The 24,682-nt window shown below is 37.4% G+C and overlaps 1 protein-coding gene across 3 annotated transcripts in view; it reads right to left on the reverse strand.

Annotated features, from left to right (window-relative positions):
- The window catches only part of TBCK (TBC1 domain containing kinase), a 111,366-nt gene that overhangs the window by 14,456 nt on the left and 72,228 nt on the right, over window positions 1-24,682 (reverse strand). The window contains exons 22-24 of one of the 3 annotated variants that reach the window (XM_032109695.1): window positions 19,196-19,371; window positions 14,317-14,476; window positions 1,336-2,859 (exon numbers count right to left, since the gene is read on the reverse strand). In XM_032109695.1, the coding sequence (XP_031965586.1) occupies window positions 2,749-2,859; window positions 14,317-14,476; window positions 19,196-19,371 (447 nt within the window). In that variant the 3' untranslated portion in view covers window positions 1,336-2,748. Of the gene's footprint in view, window positions 1-1,335; window positions 2,860-14,316; window positions 14,477-19,195; window positions 19,372-24,682 lie in introns of those variants that run through there. The other 2 variants (XM_032109693.1, XM_032109694.1) reach the window with 2 other exon arrangements.

Raw genomic sequence — 24,682 nt, forward strand, 5'->3', positions numbered from 1 at the left:
ACATTAGCTGAGTTGTTCCCATCCTGAACTGGGAAGGTACTGTGGTCACAAGGAACCTAGACATGGAGAAACTGGGATGAAAAAGGGAAACAAAATGGGTGCAGGAAGGGAGGTTCCTAGGATAAGAACAAATAGCCTTAGTCTTTGCTCCAAAAAAAGAGGACCAAACAGACAAATACACACTTGTGAAACCAAAAACAAACTCAAGGAACTTAGATGCAAACTGCAATAAAAAGCTCAAAGGACTGTATGTTGTCTAAGAAGGACACTCAAGTGTTAGCAGCAATTGTTTCACAGTCTGCAATGATTAATAGGTCTCAGGCTGCCAAAAGAAGGTTTAATTCCTTTGCATTTTTTAGAAGCCCACCTGGCTACCCTCTGGGAATACGGCTGTCAGGGCAGGAAGCTATAGGCCCAGGTGGCTGGGACAGATTCAGGATGTTTTTAAAATGGTAGGAAAAAAGAGCCTAGGAGAGGGTGCATTTTCCAGGCCCACCAGTGGGAAATATTTAGTTAGGATATTTTTATGCTAGCAGCAAAGACACCAACATGGAGCATTAATACTGGTTTTTCTTTCTCCTACTAGATCTTTATGGCATCCAGTTGCAGTCTAAAACAGAGAATGACAATGGTACAGCTGGACAAACCATGCTTCTGGAAATGTACATGTTTGGAAACCCAGCCTCCAAAAATCTTTCAGGAGCTCTACAAAACCTTCTGCTTCCCCCACCAAGAGAATGAAGACTTCCTCTTTCAGCACCTTTCACGAAGTCTCATCTTCCACAGTTTCAGCTCAAAAAAACCCTCCCAAAACAACAAACCCCAAACCCCACAACCACCAACACTAAAAACTCCACAGAACAAGTGATCAGGTTGCCCATGATTTATAGACACTGTTCCCAGTGTTTCACTGACCCCCTCTCTCTGAGAATTCTCAGTTTTGGAAGCCCATTGTGACAGAAGAAAACCAAAATAAAGTAAGGTGCTGCAATGTTCTGTTTGCCAAATTAAAAACTATTCCTGATATAAAATCCTCAAATAAGGCAAACAATAATCCCATCTCTAGAGCAAATCCTCATTACCCTACAGTGACCTTGTATGGTGGAAACTGACATGTCTCAGATGATGCTCTAATAATAAAGAGCAGGGTGCCAAATTCACAATGCAAGCTAATATGAGACTGTAACCAGGTGAACAGGTCTTTGGTGTCATTTTGTTAATTTTACAAAATACATTTTAATCCTCATGCTTCAGTGATTATTAAGCCTCATGTCACATCAGTTTTTTCCAGCTTCAAAAATGTAAAAAGACACATCTAACACTTTCTTGTCTTCTAAAACACATTCTTCCACATTCCCATTTAATTTCAAAGCCATACTGACAGTCTTACATTATCATAACTGGTTTCCCAGTATTAAATGTAGTATTTTCAAGGAACATTCTTGAAGACAGATTCTTTTATTTTCCTAGCCTTCCTCCCATCTCCACCCTTATTTTTAGAATAATGGACCTGACAAGATAGCAAACCTAACCTGGGATTTTGAGGGGGAGGAATTAGGATGTTGGTTTTTTTTCCCCTCATCTCCTGAAAGTTGGTACTTGTCTGAATCAGGTTTTCAGCCTCTCAGCAAGAGATATGCCAACTCCTGTTTCTGTTGGTGCTTTAAATGCTTTTGGCTTCTTACTGCAAAGTAATTCCCACATCTTTACTGTACAGCCACCTCATGCCCTTTGTGGGAGCCTGCTTTCACTCATCTGCAGCCCTTGCACCAGTCCAGTTCAAAACCAGGTTGTTGTCTCAATCTGTCAGTTTTAAAGTTCATGTTCAAGGACTTAAAAAAGCCCCAAGAAAATTGACACCACTAGCTGAACGAGCAGAGGGCCAAAGAAAACTCTCAACTTCCAATCCATGAAAGAGTGATTATTCTAGAATGTTTTTGAATGAAAATTAAAATTGCAATGTTTCCTTTCAAGGCATGAGCTTCAAAAATGGAAGCACACTATTATTGGCAAAATAAATGATTTCTAGTCCTAAGACACAGTACTGTCGAAAACCCACCTTTCTGGTAAGTGTAATTGTTTGAGAAATTGTTACACTTGATACAATTATAGAAACAAATTGTTAAATTCACCACAGAGTAGAAGAAATTTTCCAACTTTTGATAGATTTTGGACTGACTCAGCAGCAGCTCTTACAGTGATTTCCAATTTGGGACACATCTTTATTTCCAAACCAGATGAAAAAAAATGCTTTCTCAGAAATAAAGCAGGTCACAAGATACAGCAATTACTTTTAAAATACTGGAGAACACACTTTTTCCACACAATATACATGGTACAGTTTCACTTTGCTACTTTCAACATTCACAGTAAAATACTTTTTCAAATAATCTAAATGCACCTTAGAACCATCAAGTGCCAGTTAATTTTGCTCCGCAGAAATATAAGATACCAAACCCCAGATGAGGTCCTCTCTCTTTGTTCAGACTTGCCCAAGCACTTCTGCACTACATCAGTGCTGAAAGAGGTTTCTTGAAAAGCTTAAAGCTTCAATTTTGGTCAGTTCCAACCGAATCTCTATACTAAGGAACAAACACAAAGTTCCTGGGCTCTACAGCTGCCGGATAAGACACTGATCATCAGGATATCTTGTATGGCAAAGATGCCATAATGCCCTTTAGGTTCAGGATATGTGTTGTAGGTAAGACTTTCCTCTTCAGACAGATTGTCCTGAATGTTTACAGTCACTTAGATTTGTGGAGAAGGAACCGTGAGGAGACCAGTTGGCTTGATCTTGTTGATTCCTCCATCTAGGATGCAGACCCTTGGGTACTTGTTTTTCACTAGATGAGCTGCAAACTGAAACAAATGTATCATTAGCCCACTGCATATCATAGTCCTTAAATCACAATAACATTAAGTAAGGCAAATTAAACAAAAAATATCAGACCCTTGAAGTTCTTTTTTTTGCACCAACTAGTCCAACACAGGAGCCCAGGCCAGTGTGTTGAAACAGCTGGGATGAATTTTGTGGTCATGAAAGTGTCACACTAATAACCTTGAACTTTATTTATCTCTGCTTAGGCAGGATTTTACCTCATCCTAAAAGGACTGCTTAATCTCAGGGCAATCACTGGAGCCTCTCTCAAAGCATGAACTAACAGATATTTTTCTGTGTGTTAATCTAACTCCCAGCTGTTTCCTGTAGGTTCCCAAATGTTCAAGCATCACAGTTTGAGGGTATAGTCATTTGCTTACCCTGTCAAACTCATCCGATGTGACTTGATCTCACAGCTGTCAGAAATGAAATTGGGGTCTATCATCTTTAATCTTCCCTGCTCCCACCAATCTGCCCACAGGCAGGTTAAATAGTGCAAGCAGGTGTACCCCCACCACTGAAAGCCTCTCTCCTCAAATAGTTCATGCCATAAACACAGCAATTGCCACTTTCCACATAGTAACTTTGTGAAACATTATTACAAAGATATTTTGTATATTAAAACAATAATGATAAAAAAAATCAAAATTGTGTTTCAAAACACCAAAATCCAACCCAAAGGAACAATATTTTGTGCATTACAGGTCAAACTTGCCTTCTATACATTGACTACAATTCATTAAAAAGCAAGCACCAAAACAGACTAATCAGTGAGAAATTAATAGTTTTACTTAATTTCCAGTAGCTGTGATAGATTGCTCTGCCATCCCAGTCTTTGAGACTGTTGCTTTAAACTTGGCTGTCAAATCAGAAACCATTTGTAAAATCACTGAGTGCTTCCAATGGGCTATATAAAAATTTTGCTTTTCCCTTTTTGACTCTTTAAAATAATTAGTGATGCTATTTGAGAACCTGCGCAAGCGTGATGTCCAGATTGTTAACTTTGCTCAAACAAATAAATTCCCAACTCAAGAACAGCTGTGGGCACCCCAATCAAACTCACTACATGGGATTTCTTTTTTCATTTACTTTCCTTCTAATTACCTGTTACAGTGTAACAGATACTGAGGCAGAACTAGACGTACTACACAATTACCTGTAAACATTTTGGCTGTTAAATTTATTTCAGGTAGTTGCCCAGAGAAGACCAAAGGGAAGTTCAATTATCTCTTTCCCCATCAGTTTGGGTTATTCAGTATAGGAGTCAAAGAACCAACTAAAAAAATGCCCACAATCAGGGAATCAAAGCAGCTGACAGTAAACTTACACCATATATGGATGTCAGCTTTCATGAGCAAAGTAAATGCTATGCTTTTAGAAAGGTTCTTGGGTGCACAGGTGGTGTAATATGCACAGAGGCATCACTAGAAAAGTCCAAATACCTCTCACTATAATCACAGTCCATAGAGATGTGGTGTACAGTAAAAGAGACAAAGATAGCACTCAGCTATGCATATCATGAACTACAAAAGTAGTTTCTATTCCTAGTGAAATACTCCTACCAGACATCTCGACTTCACATGGACTTACCTGTCACCTCACAGTGCTCTCCACCTGCAACTAATGGACAGTGCTCTGTCTTGGACACCAATGCTGCTCAGGGCCAGCAGAAATGAAAAATGGCAACAAGCGTTCAGGCTGGCAGGAAGCAGCTCCATGTTATTTCCTGAGTACAGCCTCCATGTGCCAACAGAGATGTTCCACCCTCTGACTACTGATAACTTTAAAATGCTGAAAACAAACTGTAAACTCTGCTCCACGTGTTTTGAATGCCCTAACTCTAATACATTCAAGGTAATCTTAAAAGAGAATACACAAACAAATGCCTTGTACTTGGGGTTTGAGCATAAAGGCCTGTGTCCCACTGTATTTTAGAACTGTGTCAGTAGCCAAGTTATGTAAAAGTAATTTTCTTCACTGCATACGACGAGGTTACTTTAAAACCTTATAGTGAGGAATTTGTTGCTTCTTGCAGGGCCTCTGGGAAGAAAGCAGTGCAAAATCTGGGGCTGGTAGCAAATGATGGGCAGAAAGCACAAGAGCACAAGATGATATACCATAAGATGAACTTCCTATTTTTTTTTTTTTTTAAGTTGTCACAGAAGTGTTTTCTGTTGTCTGCCTAGTTTAAGTGAGAAATGCTGCAAATACGGCTCAAAATATTGAACATCCAGCCAGGGAAAAACCACTGAGCAGGAAACGTACTACTATCAGTACCTCACTACTGTGGGAGTTAGGTGTGAGTCAGGGCCTAGAGGCACATTGACATAAGCTGAGAGCTGCCATCCAACTCCCAATATCAGCCTCCAAGAGCTTTGCACATACATCTGTCCAGGCAATGCATAGAAGACTCCAGGTTTAAGTCACATGGCAATAGGGCTTGATCCAATTAAAGACATTCTTAGTTTTACCTTCTGCGTCCCTCCATTTTTTCGCTGAAAGTAGAAACAGTAACTTTTGGTAAAGCGTAGACTTAGAAATAGCCTCTTACTAGCCTAGCAGTCTCCCTTATTTAAAAGTTTGACTTTTTATAGTTCTGTTCCTCTGTATGTGTCTGTGCCACCCTCTCCCAGACAGGGGAGCCTGTCTGTCGCAGACAAGAACAGGAACTTGTTCACCATGTTTCTGAAATGTCCCATCACCACCTGGTATCTTGCCTTGCCAAAATACACTCTATGAAGCCAGTATTTTCAAAACACAGGGGAGTGTTATTTCTGGTGTATGCACTGATGGAGAGGAAGGACTATTTGAAATAGCTACTTAGATTTTCTCCCCAGTATGACCCTCAGTTATGCCAAATATCAGTAGCCTGAATCCAAGAAATAAAGATAAAAAACAAGGTTACCTAAAAAGCTGAAAAAAAAGGTAAAATCAGTGATCCTAAAAGAACAAACTTCATGCATCAAAAAAATCCCAAGGTGCTCTTCTGAATGAATACCCCAGACTTTCTACAACAGAAACTGCCATCTTAGCATGCATACAGGGGCTCTATTTGCTTTATAAATGCAATCATGAAGTATCAACTAGAAGTTTACTAACAGGCTCCTGAATATATAATTTGTAATTTACTAAATAATCCAATTTACAAAGGTGCTGTTAAGACTGAAAATAACATGGTGAAGAGATAAGCACATGGGTTCCATCATCCTTAGCAACCTGTAAAGCACTCACATTTTAAAGAGCGATGTACTGAAACATACAAAGGTAGTGTACAATTGAATTTCCATTATACAGAAATATACTTCTGTAAATAGAAATAAACTGTCCTTTATTATAGATTAAACTTTCTCAATTTTATCAAATGTTTGTGTTGACATAACTTCTGAAATACATCTTTCCCCATACCACCAATGGATCACACTCCTCTGTAATGCTTTTGTTTTCATTTAGACAAGAAGACTACTTGGGGGAAATGAGAGTTGTTTCCATCTGAGGAAAGGCTTTAAGGGATACTACTACAAGACTTTAAGCTTTTTACTTTCTGCTTCAGATGGTCTTTCCTCAAAATGAGATTCCCAAATTCAGTTGCTGTGTTTTCTCTGGTTGCATCTAATGTTTAAACTGAACTTCCAAACTGAAATTCTTCTTGCTGCTTTCACAGCAAATATTACATATGAAAGGATGAATATGTGAGAAACATTGTTTAATGGCTCCAATATGATGACTTTGCTGAAGACTTCGGAAACACAGTTCCTCTGTTAAGTAATGCATCCATCAATTCCAGATTAAACACCCTTCTTGGTGAGCATAACTAAGCCAGGAAGTTGCAATTTGCATTTGAAAGTAGTCATTTAAGACTCTTAATGCAGATACAAAAAGTCAGGCTTTCAAAGACAAGATCACAGAAAATTCATACCAAAATTAGGGCAAATATTAAATATTTTATCCTGTCTTGGTGATGGTCTCAATATAAACAGCATAACAGGACTGCTCCTTTAAGCACTATCAAGAACCTTAATGATCTGCACATTGCAGAATTTATCAAAATGTTTCTACTACCCTGTTCCAAGCAGCAAAGTAACAGCTTTCAAGTGCTGCATGTCTTATGCCAGGCACATCACGTTTTCAGACTGTCTACAGCACAGAGTCTAAGAACACAACAGCTTGAGCAGCCCCACTCCCAGCACCCTTCGGGCCAGCCACGAGGGTTGCTATGTACACATTATTCACTTTCACAGACATTCTTGTGACAGGCTCTAATTAAAGGGCACGCTGGGAGGGAAGGAGGAGTAATATACTGCACCAGAATACCAGAAAAGATTGCTGTGACAGTGTTACCATGGTATAAATATTAACAGCATACTCTGAAAGAGTCAGAAGAAAAATAGAAGTTGGAGGAGAAATATCAACCAAATTTTGTATTATTCATTCATTGCCACAAGATTATTTCTAGTCTTCTACTTGTAAACTCATGCTACACAAACCTCTCAGGAGTTGCAGTCTATTTGCTGTGTGATTTCAGTCCAAGAGCTCACCTACACCTCTCTGAAAGCTCAACAGTCAAAGTGATCAGTCTGCAACTTTTTTAACAACACTCTCCATATGCCAGAACACAGATCCAATACACAAGATTATTTTTAGTGAGCTACTTCTTATATTACAGAGTTCCAGATAAATGAAATGACACTTTAACACCATGGAAAAGATAGGAACCTAAAACCTCCCATATCAACAAAACAGTGCCTAGTTGTTGGTTATGGTATTACCATAAACTGAATGGAAGTAAAAAAAAAAAAACACAGAAAGGACAACTTGGTGCAAACACATACTAGGGGGTGGGAGGGGTGGAACATAGAACCAATCACTCTAACAAGATCAAGGGAAAATTCTCTACATGTAGATCTGGCCAAAGTGGAACACTTTCCATTCTATCACAAAAACACAGCAGTAACTTAAAGGACATACATGCAAAGATTTGAAAATAAGCCTACATAAACAGGTATTTAATAGCTGGTTTCGGAATAAGTTTTACTGAGAACAAAAGTAAGAGTAAACTGTCAAATTTCTTCAGGTAATAAATTTTAAACACCTGTATTTTAAATTTTCTACCTAGAAATTATATACATTAAAAAAATACCCAGTTGAAAGTGAGCACTTGACAATTAAAGTCAGTTGCCAGGATTTAGCTGTTGTAACACAGCTAATTTATACTGACTAAAATAAATGCAGTGCACACATTACAGTTGAATGGAATGTAAAATGAAAATGCAGAAAGAAAATTATTCTATTTTTCACTCAATAGAAAATAAAAAAGCTGTTAGTGAACAGAAATACAGGATTTTGAAAAGAGGTGTAACAGCTGGCTTGGATATAAAAAGAGAAAGTATGAGTCTTTGTGAAAGATTCTACCTCCTCTCCCCACGTCTAAGGGTCGCCCGAGATCTTGAATAATGCTCAAAGAAGTATTTGATAGCGAAAAACATTTCTTTGTGATTTGCAGTACTTTTTCCTAACACTACCTAAAATGCAAGTTTTGTCCAGTTTCTACTCAAACTCTACTCAAACCCTCCTGCAGCAGTCAGTCATTCAGTCAGTCAGTCCTCTTCAAAGGCTGGTTCAGATACAGTTTAGAGAAAAGCAAAACAACATTGCTGCAGACAAGCAGCACGGATATTCTAACTGCCAAATTCACCAGCACCATTCTAGCTGGTATATCCTTACACAAGGTCCTGAACCTCTAACACTATTTATAGGTCATTACCATCTCTATTTCAGTTACCACTATTTCCAATTCTCTGAACTGGAACACCAGGAAACACAAAACACTCTGTCAGAGCTGAGAAACAGCCCAACTTCTATGTTATAATGCAATAGCTCTGAGCAACATGGATACAACCAAATCCAAGCTCCATCAAGGACAAGAGTACTCTTTCAGAGGTGCAGTCTACAAGGAGTATAACAATAGCTGAGACAGAAGTCTGGAGAAAGTCTGGAGCCTGACAGCACCACTCCAAGATTCAGGTTAACCATTCTCCCGTCCTTCCTGTCCTTAGAGATTTCCCAGATGATTGAAAAGAGCTGACTTCCTGCTTGCCAGCATCTCTCAGACATATTTTCATAGGTAAAGCCAAGGACTCCACAATTCCTCATTCCAGAAGGATCCAAATCTCTGCGTAGCAAGGCACACAGACAGGCCAAACAACACCTACATCAAATGAACAACTAAAATTTCCAATGACCGCTACCATTGGTCTCAGTAAAAATTAACAAAGAGAACCTAGTTTGGAGTTTTGGAATTAGCCTGTTTTCCGTGGCGCTTACTTCAGAGGAGGAAAAGAAACACGCAAATTCTGCTCCGAAGATCCATCTTGCATTTTGCCCCGTCCTCTTTCATACCTGGCTGGAACAGTGAGAGATTTAGGTCATCACTGCTGTAGCTGAGGCACTCAATGCACACGAACCAAAGCCAGGGTCAGGGGCAGAATTACAACAGCACAACACAACTCCTGGCTGGCAGCCCAAGTGTCTCTCTTGGGCTGTGTGAAGAGCATGTACTGGCAACAGCAGCTGGGCTGCTTTCTCTCCATGAAGGAAAGCATGCATACATTATGCATGTTAGAGTAATAAAAAGGGCTAAATGTATGGAATAAAATAATGAAGACTTAACCATGTATTGGGTTGAGTTAAAACCAGAAGGACTGTTGCTGATTAACTAAAACCTTTCAAACTTTTCAAAATACAAGCTTAATCTCTTCCTCTTTAAAGGCAACAAGGAGGCTCTGATGATTCCAGTAGCCTCCGAGTCTGAATGCAGATGGAACGATGGGGCCTTAACAAAGAAACATGAAAGAGCCATTCTGTGAATCATAAGGGGCCCCTCCATCCCTGCAAAGAGAAGGGTTTCCATTCCAATTGTTCAGTCACTTTTCTGCAGAAACTATTTACAAAGAAACAGAGTTTAAAAGATGTATAGTGGGAACATCTCCAGAAGTTTATTGTCTAATTTCTATTTACTCACACTCCACAAGTTTTATTAGGCCCGTCCAACTAAATATATATGTCTTTAGAAGCACAAATGCACCTGTCCTTTAGTATTCTATGCAATACCTAATCTTCAGATCACCGTATGAAGTTTCCTAGGTACCCATTTGTAGTTTTAAGACAAGTTTATAACAGAAGAAATCATGCAAGAACTTGCTTATCTGGCAAGGGGTTTTAAAAAGGCCTCAGGAAGATGACAATAAAATCACACAAATTCAGCAGTAACCAGACACTGTAACCTATGTGTCTCAGTCTTCATACAAGAAAAAATGCATTTTTGATAGTGTGCTGGGAAAGAAAATGCTATATGCTATTTTCATATAGAAAAAAAAATTTCTTTTTTCCAAGCTAAGAATATGTTATACAAAAAGAATTCTGAATTTGACCCTGTCCCTCTTGCCTTGAAAACGGTCAGAAAGATCTCATGGAAAATCAGAACTTCTTGTCTTTGTTTTGGAGATGATTCATGTACTTTATCTATTAGCTATTGCAATGCAATAAGAATGACTGCCTCAGTAACTTGTAGAGGTTCTCTAGACAATATATTTACAGCAGCATAACTTATCTAGACAAAAAGTAATCAATGTAACAATTAGAATTTACAATTTAGAATTTGTTTCCCAGCGATAAAGACATATGTCTTTCAAGTTTTGACTTACAACTTATCTTTTTCCAAGCAAAATATAAATAAGTTACTAATTATTAGACAGATTAAAGTGTCCTGTATATTTTATTCTGTTATAGCATTTAGCTGACAATAAAGCACATATATTAAACCACTGGGGAAAGCACGCATTTATTAAACAACCAGAAGTAGAAATTTGCCACTGCCAAAATTAAGTTGCTAGGGAATGATTTAGTGTCAGGTAAGGTATTTCTCCTGTTCTAAATTCAGTTAACATTGCGGTAATATAGGCAAAAGTTTGAAATGGAAACAGATAATGGCTTAGCACCTCAAAGCTGACTGAAGGAGGGAAGATGAAGCAGTCACCTTTCCATAAAAACATCCAAAGTAATCCCTGTCCTACACATGCATAACTATAATCCACCTTTTTACTTGCTGTATCTCTGAAAGTGACAAAAATCAGGAGACGTGTTATTTGTCCTAGACCAAAAAAGAAGCTACAGTTGAACACCTGTTGCCTATTTAACTATTATATTCCCAACTGTAATGATCCCTTGACCATAATGGAATTTACAACGTGCTTACCTGCCTAAGGATGTGGGAAAGCGGAATTCAATTCACTTAGGAGATGCTGCCACTTAACATATCCAAAAGTTACATATAAAAATAGAATCTGGTTGATGAACTCCAGCATAATGCCTTTTATGTGGAGGTTTCCCACTGTTTTCAGAGACAAACAAATATCTGCTCTGTTAACAAGTGCCCAGGAAAACCTAGAAGAAAGGCTGGCACCATGAGAAGCAGCCTAAAGGAAGGAATATTCTCCAGAGAGGTGTGAGCCAAACACCACCACATGATACCCCTTTTACAATATTTTTATGCTGCTAATGGTGCATTTAGTAAGGCTCTTGTACATCAGCCAATATATTAACTTCTAGAGGTAGTAGCATCAATGTCTTATCATGCAGGATTACCCTGTTTTAATTCCGTCCTAAGGAAGTGTTCAACTAGAGCCAAAGCTGTCATATCCAGAGGCACTATGAGACATTGCTGGCTTCCCTATCCTCTTGCTGGAACGGTGTTGTGGTGAAGTTTTCAGTTTTCCCTCTCACATCTCAAACTCTAGACAGCATTTTCTTTCCAATTCAAATTTTTTATCATTGAGCACCAAATCAAATGCAAACAACAGAAACAGAAATGAAGTGCAAAAAGACTTTTTCTACAGGTCTGTTCAGTGTACGCCACTTTGCTTTTAAAATTATTTTTAAGTGATGCCAAGTAGGCTGCTCATAGGAAGCATAATCGAAAGATTCAACCTTCTAACTACAAACAGACCCATATACAATTAGTGTTTTTTCACACTTAGCCCTGCCTCTCAGTCCTATATAAATTTAAACTGAACATATCACAGTGCCAATCTCCAAATTTTTAGTGAAGTAAATATCAGTGAACATTTCTGAAGAATGCTCCTTTATGGCAGAGGGTACAATTTTTGGCTCATCCCATTTAATCTGGAAATACATACCTCTTTTTGGAAAAAATACATTTAAAGTTGGGCATCTTGTAATGTGGACAAAAATTGGTTTTGTTTCCATGCATTAACTTTTAAATTTTTTTCCTATGATTGGATTACCTAGTAAAATTTAAAAAGTAATAATTATTGTTCTTGTCAAACCTTGAGCTACATAGCTTGGGCATGAAGAGTGGCAGACAGTTCTATGCAGCCATGCAGAGTAAAACTGAAACTGACCTTAAAAAATTACCCACAAAAGAAAAAGTTTTATCAGCACAGTCAAATTGAAGCTAGTTCTATATGTATTTTAAGGGTGTGATAGAAGTGGCGAGTCCCTACCAGTATTTAGGCTTTAGTATTTAATTAATTTCTGGTCAAACTGGTCAATCCAGTACTTTGTTGCTATTTAAAGCTCAAACCTCTTTAGGCAGGATTTCAAGAACTCTAAAAGCAAAACAAGAGGCAAAGCAGCATCTCTCCTTTATGGAGAGCTATGATATTGACAATTCTGGGTCAACATTGTCTCAGCTGCATAAAATCTGGGTTTAGAGGATAAGACAGCACCTGTCATGTGACTGAAGTATTTGCACTCACTAAGCACACTGCAAGATTTTTTTAGATGCATAGCAAAGGAAACATTCCATGTTCATTTCAAAAATTTTGAAACATTTAAAAAAACCGTCTAATTTTGCATCAGAATTGTCTCTCAAATACAGAAGAAAATAGTATCTGCTTGGCTTTGGTGGAATAGACAACCCACACTGTACTTTCCATCCCTGGAATTTTGTTACAAGTTGTTTATTCACTCTGAGTTCCTTTGTTTCAGACAAAACATTTCTGACTGGTTGTGAAAAACAACTGCCAGAAAATGGCTTGGTAGTGTGTGGAATATGTCCCATAAAGACACTCACTAGTGAACACCAAAGAACTTACTTTTTCCTGTTCTTAATCCTCAGGAGTTTAGTGAATGGTTAGGCTATTCCTGAGAGAAATTTGCATGTTTGGTATTTTGAAATGTAATTGTTGAAAGCAGCTACATAATCCACATCAAACATGTAAAGCATCACTTAAATCATCTCCATTTCGCTCTTAGCATTTTATGCATTTTACATTTGTTCTTTTGAGAGGGGATTTATGCATTCAGCATTCAGTGGGGAATTGTGATTATTCAAATGGTCTGATTTCACGATGAAATATCTATCATGAACTCACCCGGATTCACACACAAACCTAGATATTCACTACTGAAACTATGTGAGAGATGGTTTATAGCCTCTTTCATGCCATCTCTGTTACTATTTAAGAAACCTGATACATACCACAAGTTAATTTTCTAAATGATGAAATGCAGTTTAATTAAAGGGATTTCTCCCTCTACTTACAACTCCCTATAGCTATTAAAATCAACATCATGTGTTGTGCTGATGCTGCTGCTGTTCCTGACATGAAGACCTTTTAATGATTCACAGCCCTCCTTGTCATACCAGGGTTACAGTTCAGGTCCTTTGTGTAAACAGGCTTAAGAAATGGGTGAACCAAAGGTAAACCATAATTAAGAGTGTGTCTGGGAAAAAAAAAAAAAGATAGCTTTCCTTCATCTGAGAGAAGTATAGTGAAAGAAATACTTATGTACTTTTAGTTGTTATTCTGGAGGTTCTCAACACCATCAAATATTTAATTATAGAAAAGAATAGGAAGTTTGAATATTCTCTGTCCCTAGCTAAGGCACTAACAATAAATACATCATACAAAAGTTACCAGTTAGGATCATTCTCCTCTTCTCTAAGCACAACTGCAGGAACAAGTGATTCTAAAAAATTGGGCAATACATTGTTTCTTACTAGTAGGAATATGAATTATATCTTATTTCCTTTGTAGTTCATAACATAACTGTCCCCATCCAACTTACCTTATGTGTCCTTCCTAACACCACAAAAAGTAAATGCAACCCAATTTTGAACATTATGCACATTAGAAGTGCCAATGTCACTTCTCTGACATGCCAAAAAAAAAGATTTTAAAGCTGAAGAAGATAATGTCAAGCAATTTCATTTCAAAACATCAACCGTCTCAGTTGTGGACCATTTGAAGGGAAATGTCTTTGTCTAGAAGGAGAAAAAACATTACTCCAGGTCCTGTCATCATACACAAAATTCTAACCTAAATTTTCCAGACGCTAGCATTTATTTTACTACTGCCAGTATGCATGCTATTGCTTATCTCTAAGGATAAAAATATACATTTTAGCAATACACTTACAGCAGCTGTGTTCTTCACTGCATTTCCTACAATTACCACAACTCTTCCTTTAAAGCTCTGGAGTGTGGCAGTTGCTGGGCACTGGATGAGATCCCCTTCTGCAGTAAATGCTGATGCAAAAGCGACATTGATGCTGCCAGAAATGTGGCCACGGTTAAAGCTTTGGAAGGTCAGTTAAGGAGGTCTGAAAGGCAGAGAAACCTGTGGTACATGAACAACTGTAGCATGAACCTGCTCTTCATCCTGGCTGTCATGATACAACACCATTGGTCTTTTGTGATAGAATATTTCGACAAACCTCATTTACTGTTTACTCATATGGAGAAAAACCTTCATAGGAAAATTACATAGGAAAGAAAGCACATAATGAAGAACTGGTTGGTTCTAAAAGGACACAACATAGCACAGCACGACAAAAAATGGTCTGCTAAATTAAATACTTAGTGCTAAAGAGCCAATATCCCCAGTATACCTAAATTTGTGGATTTCACTTCAACTCTAGTCTGCTAACAGGAGCCAAATACCAATAAGCAGTTGGAGCACCTGTTCTAGAGGCATTTTATGCAAAAGGAATGAGGTACTTAAAATGAGAACCAAAACTAAACAGGGATTATTGGGAAATGTCCTCAAACTTCCTATCGACCTCCACATGTCCTCCACAACTTTGATCCAAATTGAAATTCGAATGTATATGACCTCAGATTCCCAGACAATGAGCACCATGTATATTATCTGAGTTCCACTAACAGCAAGTGTATAATGGGTACTGAAAAGCAAACAACTCTGAGACATCATAGTTAGCTGTCCTTCAGTTTCAGAGGATGATCACTCAATGGGATTTTATAAACAAATACTGAATGTGAAAGTCTCTTAAATAAAAATTAAGTTGGACTACTACTACCTAGCTTTTTATGGATTTGAAAATCCACCATGACCTTGACAAAACTCTGAGTTACTTTCGTAGACTGAACACACATGCCTGGAATATTCCCCTTCCCCAGCTATAAGCAAAAACAGCTTTGAAGAGATGGGAAACAGCAAAGTTCTACAAAAATATACACAATTTCAAATATTGAGATTAGTCACTCTATTCCTGTTCTTGCAGAAAGCCAGTTAAATTTATAATTAAATCCCAGAATCCTATTAAATAAAGGAGCTGCCTTAAATGGAGGTAAGATTTAACTGACTTAGCTTAATATTAGCATTCGTTTCTCATTATTTATGTAACAATTTTAGTTTTATGACCATCACTGTTATTGTGTGGGAAAAACATGGCTATATAAAAACATTGGAAAGAACAAAAGATGATCATGTATCATTAATTAATGTTGTCAGTTTATTTCTATTTTGAATGGGAAAATTATATCCCTCCTTCACTCATCTGTGCCAATCCCCTTTCCCCAACCCCATTTATAACCACGTAACTCCCACTGCTATTGATCAGGTTCTGAAATGATCATCACTTAGACAGAAAATAACTTTGGACAAATTTAGTTACTTAAACTACTGAGTACACTTAGCTGCTCAGAGAAACATGACCTAGTCTTTAAAAAAAGTTCTAATTGCTAAGACAATTAACAAAAAGGCCAAGATTTTGTGCTACAGACTGAGACACCGTAAGTATGCAGCCATAACTTTCAAAACATGAATGAAAGGCGGCCAATATATCTGCTAACGTGCTTAATGAAATAAGCCTTAGAAGAATTGCTGGCCAACTGAAACAGTGCTTTGTGTATAATAGCTTTTCATTAGAAAGCCTTCTGTTACAAAGCTGTCTACTGGGAAAGAGGGCTGGTAGCTCTTGGCCTTGCAACGTGAGATTCATTACAAAGCAATCCCTCAGCTTTCATGTGGGTCCTATTATGAAATATGAAGCATGTTTGATACTTGTTGGAAATCCTCTCATGCTTTTCTCAAAGCACTCAGAAAACAAAGTAAAAGTGAAGTTTAGCATGACAGGCATATATGGTGAAAAAGACTAAAACCAAAATATACTAAATGATATTTTTGAAACACCTCACAGTGGTCTGTCACATTTTAAAATACACACCACAGAAACATACAGACAGTCTGATCCTATCCTAGTTTGTCGAAATTTTGTGACAAACACAAAGCCTGTTTCCTTATTGCGAGAATGAACAGGACACTGAATGTGGTATTCTTATGGTGTCCCACATACATTCACAACTCCTGACAGTTTAACAGCTCTCTGCATACCAGGTATTTTCTTCTGCAACTGACATACAAACCAATACACTCAAGGGCAATTTTACTACCTACCAGGCTGCCTTTTTATTTATACTTCCTACCTCTTAATACTAGATGGATGCTAGGATTTCAGTGCACCTCTTATTTAAAGGGCAGGACATTTTAGACTACCATAAACTTCAAACATACTAAAACATCATCAGAAGTGACTACAGTGCACTATTGAAGCTAATGGAGATTTCCTTTCCACGATGGCTCCTCATTCAAGAGACAGAAATAAAAAGGGTGATTAAGAAATTCATACTACGAGAAACAGCCTCATAAACCCACTTAATTCACAGAAGTCAAACAATTTTGAAATAATTGAAATTTTGAATCTAGTCTGCTAGAGTAGAATAGGATCAATATAACAGTAGAGTAGAACCTATTATCAAGGTAGTAGAAAAGCTATAGAAACATTAAAGCAAACACCTTGCCTTTCATCCTGATTACAGGATGATTAATGAATTTATAAATAAATCCATTACCCTATACAGATAATAGCCTTTCAGCGCAATGATTGTAGTCTAGGCATTTTATATTACTTGCCTTCCTCCTGCTCTCTCCTTGGTGATTTCTAGGAAGTAACTTTAGTAAGACAATGATGCATGTAGAAATAGAAACACAATTTAACTTGGTAGTATCAAAGCTTTCTATGCAGTAACAATAACCTCTCATAGCTTTTACTTCCAGAGACTTCTCTTTTAAATTGGAGTCTGAAAGTATTCTCTCTTGATGAAGAAATTATCTCTCAACAAATAACCTGCATTTTTACTGTTATCTGAATAACAAGGACCTCATTTTCAACAATCTAGATCCAAGAGTAAAGAAAACACTGAAGACCAGAAAATGAGTCAAACTATCCAGACACACAAATATCTACTAAATTAGAATCCTTAACTTATACATGAAAATAATACATCCAACTGAAAGAAAAATTACCTTTTTTGTACTCCTTTGGCCATTCTGTTTTATCAACACAGCAGATCACATTAAAAGTTCCAGTTTGGCATACAAGAAAAGAATAATTTCTTGAAAATAACTGTTTTAATTCAGAATATTAGGAAATTCCATTTACTATGTAAACAATAAATTTACCTTTATATAGTAGAAAGAATATTACTTTTTTACATCACCATACTTTGTCATAAACATTGATAAAAAATGAATAGAAAAAAATGTTAGTGGAGGTGCTTCTCTGCATATACAATTACTTTTAAAGTGGCATTTTAACAAACTAGGTGAAAAAAAGAGATTTAAATATTATTTAAATTTTTACTACATATTTTAGCCCAAATACTGGCATTGATCCATCATTCACTTCTTGGTCTAGAAACTGCACTCTTCTAATACACATACAATATGGGAAATGTCCTCATGGTGCATTTGTTAGACGCTGGAAGATCTCTTTTCATGGTAAAACTGTCAGGAGCTTGCTGAATCCCCATCATTGGAGACCTTTAAGAACAAGTCAGACATTGGTAAAAGGAATGATTTTCCTTTCTCAAAGTATAATGTGGACTAAAACTCATAGAATCATGGATTTTTTAAGGTCAGAAAAGAGTCTAAGATCACCAAGTTCAACCATCAACCCAGCCACCACCATGGCAGTGTAGAGAGTGATAAGGTCCCTACTTGAGTCTCCTTTTCTCCAGGCTAAACTCTGAATCTTCTGTTATTTTTGTATTAAGTATTGTTAGCCCAGTAGGAATTATCACTTCTGACACAGCAAGCTAAGAGTAGACTACAAAAAACCCCCAAACAATCTACATCAGCTTTGCTATTATGAAATGAGCAATGCTTAACAAAAGTGATACAAACCAATAACAAGTATATTCCAAAATACTCAGTACAATGTTTAGAGATACCTCTAATAATGTCTTACCATTATTTATGCTGTTAAATGGATGTTGACCAAGACGTGTGCTCCTGGAGGACTACCCCTTCCAAAATGCAAACAATCCCTGTCCTGTAACTACACTACTTCATAAAAAACCAAGTCCAAACAATTAAAAAAATACTACACATGCAAAGAACTGTGTACTTGAGAAGGAACACATGGGTAAGGTGTAGACAGGGTAGTGACTCTGGTAAAAATATAGCTCCAAAACACCTTTAAGTCTTTTCTGACTATCAGTCACTAGAGGACTTAAGTTAGGGTGGCCACGTGGTTGCACTACCTGACATAGCTAAAAGACACTCAATAGGAATCAATTTTCCACTGAGGGCCTGGCAAAGCACATGAGCTATCAAATCTTCTCTATCTCCCTTCCATTTAATTGGAGAGTCTCACACCTTTCCAAAATATTGGTCATATTGAACAGGGAAGGTCTGCTGATAACACCCGTTATGAGGAAAAATGGAGCATTAAAGCACTTGTGCTACTGGTACAAAGTGATTTCACTAAACCCACAACTGAATATGGGAAGGCAAAAAAAAAATACAACTGTCCTCTTCTCTGCAAACCAGGCCTCTCCATGCAAACCCCCTGGCCTTCAGTTCTTCCATTCCACCTCTACCAGATCACTCTCTTTCCATTATGTACCATTCCAACATATCAGTCTGCAGACAATGAGGAAGTAATTGTCACAAGCAGGATTTAGCAAGGCCAGCACTCAGATTTGAAGGATACTCTTCGCTGTTACGGATGTCCACCACCAGCAGCTTTGGCTTGGTAGGCTTTGTTTTCTTTACAGGTGTTTTGGAATGACTAGGTCCTGTCAACTCACACAAGTCAATCAGATCTTCTGCTGAAATTCGTGGTGACACCTCTGCCTTCAGGTCATCCAACTTGATGGAGTCCCTAGACTTTAAAAGAAAAAAATTAATATTAGAGGTGAAAGAATTAGAGACATGGAGTTTTTTTAAACTTATTTTTATTTGACAAACTCAACGTGTAACGACCTAGTTAGACAGAAACACATCTTTTTCTTATAACTCTGAACTAGTCAGAGTTAAACTATCCATACAGAAAAGCTCCAGAGCAGTGCCAAATGCCTGACAGCTATAGCTTTATCTTCTGTTAGAAGTTGTTAAAATAGAAAAATAGAAAATAGAAAAATTGTTTGACAATCTGTGCAAATGATTTCAGTTTGTGATTTGTTAATGAATTACTCACTGTGGCTGATGGGCTCACAACATCCATAGAACATTTCTTAGCATCAGAAATAAAGTAAATTGGCTGGAAAACACTCTCTGGAAAGAGAAACTGAAAGGTCTCATGACTGGAGCAGAAAAGATGGTTAGCAACTGGCAACTTGCCACAGAAACTGCAGGGATGTCTCCGAAAGATACAGAGCTACCTGTTATTACCCCAGCCTACAGACTAGGCACAAATCAGGACACCAGAAATATAAGATTTATATTATGTATAGAAATATACTATTTCTGTCTTCTAATCTGGAAAATTTGTCCTTAGTTTTGTGGGATGGGAAAATTTATAGATATATGAATATATATCAAATCAAGAAATATATTTTGGGGAATGCAACAGATTACGACACAGCACACACCAGATCCCTGGTAGCACTCAAGCAACTAGCATGATAATACCTGAAATTATTTTTCGTAAGAGAACATTCATTGTGAATTATCTCAGAAATATTCACAAATACTAGAATTTCTACACTCCAGATTCTTAGAGTATCACAGTAACAATTTTTCTGTTTCTAAAAAATATTCCACTTCTGTTATCTTGTTTTAGATTGCAGTAATCACACCAATACATTATTTGCTTATAGCCCCAGGATTCAAGGGAACAGGAGTAGCGCTCTGAAGAAAATGGAGGCATTACTAACTGGTGTTAGTCCAACTGACTCTTGTTAGCCTAGCTTTTGTTTTGGTTTTTAACCATACTAGTTCCTCATTTAATCTGAGGACTATTCCAAATTTAGGGAGTATGCTAGACAAAACAGAGAGACATACACTTTTTTTTTTTGAGTTATGCCCCAGAAAAGGCTTCTTAAGGCTTCCAGCACTTAGAAATACCTCTGCTGTAATGCAAGTTATCCAAAAGCCTTCACAATTACAAACAAAATCAGTAATTCTACTTCAGGGAATATTACCTCACCGAACTGCCTTTTCATTTTATATAATAATATTCAAAACAAAAGTAGCTACAAATTGCTAGTCTCAACACATCATTTCCTTCCAAGTTCAGAAAAATAGTCAAGACACTTCATAATCAGAAAAATGCATGATTTATGGATAATGTATTATTTATTTCAACAGAATAGTCAATACTCAAGAGAGACCTCTTTCCATAAAAAAACCAGCGTGACAGGGCACAGCCAACTCCCAGCTGAATAGCTGAATTTTCCCAGGAATCATCCAAGGAAATGAATTGTATTAAAGGGGAGAAGGAAGAAAAAAGTCAAACTCTTCTCACAAACTTCAGAACTTGCCAAACTAATTCAGCAGTCCCACGTCTAGGGAATTCACAGCAGACACATTTGCAAGACCCAAGAAAGGCAGTAATGCAGAAGGAATACTGATTACATAAATACACACTTGGCTGACACGGCTTAATTTGCCTGATGACAAACTGGCAGACATCACTACGCTCTCCTCAGACATCAGCTTCTGCCTCAGGAGCATGTTTAAGGAGCAACACCAAGGAGGGAAGGGAGGCAAGTCTGCTGCAAAGAGTTCAGTCCTTGAAGCAGGTTCACATGATTACCGGTAACAATAAACACTTGGGTAGCAAAGTCACTGAACCTGGCTGAGATGACCTGAATTAAGTCTTCTGGAGAAACTTTTACATTATGCTGGACTCTAATTATAAAACCACTTCCTACTTTTATTTGTGCAACTCTTGTCCATTTAGTTGATGGGATGAATGCCTCAGGGAAGAATGAAACCTTAAGAAGAAAGCATGAAGTCTACAGAGGAAAACAAACCAACCAAAATTCACTTAATCAGATACAAAAACATTTGCTCTTTATCTAAAAGTATAAAGCCATACAAAGTGTTTTACAGGTACACACTATCTGTCCTGCTAATAGGTTTTAACAACCAGGACAAGCATTCTTTCTCTTTAACTGGGTTGAAAATAAGGAGAAACACATTCAGCTGTGAATTTTACAACCATCTTTGCCTTGACCTACTATGTCCAGACCTGCCTTAATGATAGGTTCAGAGATATGACATCTCTATATAGGCTTTGAACAAAACTGAAGCTTCTCAACAGACTTGCTGGAAATAGAATTGCTGAATCAATTATTTCTCTAACAGCTATTTTATCATACTAATTTATTTCCTTCAAATTGCAAAGTGAAATATATGCACGCACTTGTAATACAATCTTTGTCAATTACATTAAAAAAATTCCTATATCTGCTGTATTTGGTAACAACTATATTTCATCTCAGGCATTTCCTCACAGGAATTTTCTAATGAACTGTCAGTCAGCAAAAGCTAAGGATGGCTAACATCAAGCTGTCAATTCTTCTACCCTGTCCTCACGCCTCCTCTGCATAACCACCATCCTGAGACACATACTTGGAAACTGCAAGAAACTACTACAGAAACTGGACTTGAGTTTAATCAGCTCTTCAGGCTGTCACAGCCACTGAACACACAAATCTTGCAGATTCTTCTGAACCTTTAACACATTTCCTACTCCTCTACACACCAGTGCTCCAGCTGTTGTCTATCACTTCAGTGCCTACTCCCTTTGCCTCAGCATGGGCAAATAAGAAGAGATGTACAAGATGCAGGCTGACATTTCAGACAGGAGTCTTCACATTTTTCAGGACTATTTGCTTCAATTCCCTGTTTAGGCTTTACTATGTCATTGCGGACATTGCTTTCCAGCTGTGAAGAACCAGAAAGAAAAGCAGGTGAAGGACGGAAGATGGTCCACTTTAAACCAAATCCTTTAAGTTAGGTTAGCTGCACTCAGAAAAAGTTTATGGCACTGACAGTGTCTTAGTAATGATTTACAAATATCCAACAAATTGTGAACAGGCTGTAGCATGTAAATGAGGTTTTGATTTCAGCTACATTAAGTTGCAGGTAGGCACATCTCAGGACAGCTACTTACAACATCTTGTTGAATTTATAATTCGTAATTTTTTTTTGTTTTAAACAATGAAGGGAGCATAATGATTCTCTCACAACCCAAAATTCCCATGATAGTAATACTCTATAGGGAGTACAAACAGGACAAATACAAAAGAAAAAGCCAGGATAACCACCGGGAAAAGCTTAAAAAAACCTTAAAAGCTTTTCACATATATAAAATGCTTGTTTCTTCCTTTCAGTTCTCTTCCTGCTGTGATCTATTTACTCTTTTCCAAGGCAGACATGGCACATACTTTCTAAAAAAACCTCCACTCTTTCTTAAAAAAGGCAAAAGCTCTACTTAAAGCACAGTACCAGAAGGTAGTTAAAAGTCCAGTTACAAACTTGTGTTTTAGAGATTGTGTAAGAAACTGTATACTGACAACAATACTGAAATTGAGTACTGCTCATATACAGAGCATACCCATATACTTGCTGTCATTATTTAGGAAACATTAAAATTATCAGAAAGACACTCCCATTTTCACACATCCATGTACACACAAGTCTACGTGTGCTAAGATACTGAGCTTACTACTTAAGTCGCTTTATCTGTTTTCCTGCAAAGAGAAACTTATTTTAGCATATTCTAACTACAAACATGAATCTTGCTTTAGACTACTCAGCTATAAGAAACTGTTTGTCAGGGAAGACTGCTTAATCAGCAGGATGGCAATAGCAAGAAGAGTACTTAAGCTGAAGTCTGAGGTCTCCTTGCTGCCCAGAAGTTTCTCTGACAACACCCTACATTCTTTACTTTCAAAATACTTATTCTTCTCACCCCATTAATTTTCAATTAGGCCTGAGATTTGCTAATCCATATGCACTTACTACTCTTAATAAGAAGAAATAAGCATTGAGAATTTAATTTTTTTTTAAATATTGGCAATTAAAGCTGCTTAACCATTCTCAATTTGGAAGTCGAGTTTCAGAAAGATTAAAGCACTCCAGAACATGAGACTGGTACAATCACAGCTCTTCTCTCTTTTCCCACTAGCCTGTAATCTCTTACAGGCATTTCATCATGGCTTTTAAATGAAGATACACACTTCTTTTTTTGAGAAAATAGCCAAGTATCTTTAGTTCTGCTGGACCTGAATTTAACAGTCCCATCTGATAAACACAGAAGCTATAAAGGAACTTTCTATCCATGGAAAGGACAGCTTTATCTGAGTAGATCCAGGCTTTCTCCCCTTTGTCTTTGAAGCTGGCAAAACTTAGTGCAGCTTATTTAATATACTAGGAACTTCAGCCTGTATAATTAAAAGTATCAGTTTATACTTTAATTATACTTCAGTCAGTATAATTAGAATCTGGGGTTCAAGTAAAATACTCTGTTCAAAATATCAAGGTCCTTCATGAAGAAACATGTTTTCTGAAAGATGTCATTCCATAATTTTTGAATATATTTCTGAAATCAGTGTATATTCATGTACATAGAATAAAACTACAAAAACATATTTTAAAAAGCTTATAAAATAATGGTTTAAGCCCTCCAGTCGCCATCCCCACTATTTTTTATGACAATTACTAGCAAAGGGTCATACTAAAAGGCTTCAGTGTTTTTTGATGTTCAATTGCAACTGTTTATAAAGGAGGAACAGCCAAAATTCCAGATTTTAGGAACTCTTTCCTACAATTTTTCAGCACTTGAGAGCCAGTGTTCTCTGCGCAACCTCTGTAGCAAACTGATTCTTACACTTCAGATTCAGTCCTCTGTAGCCATCATATTCTGCTTCTCAGATTACCTAGTCAAGACACTGGTGTTTACCTTCTCTATGCTCCCTCTCCCTCATTTTGTTTTGCAATCTGTACTCTTCCACCTCCTCCACCATCCTGGCTCCCCCACAAAGCTCCCTGTTCCAGAACTCACACCTTGGGAAGCGCAAACAGCAACTTCCAGCCAACTGTCAATCATAAACATCCTCCAAATGTCTGCACACAACTTTGTAGGCAGTCTACAAAAAACGTGAGTGAGCTCTGCTTGCCAAACCAGCTCATTATTAAGGAAACCTCTCTAAATGGAATAACATAATTGAGTGAATAAACTGAGTCA

This window comes from Corvus moneduloides, chromosome 5 (assembly GCF_009650955.1).
Source record: "Corvus moneduloides isolate bCorMon1 chromosome 5, bCorMon1.pri, whole genome shotgun sequence".
Lineage (NCBI taxonomy): Eukaryota > Metazoa > Chordata > Aves > Passeriformes > Corvidae > Corvus > Corvus moneduloides.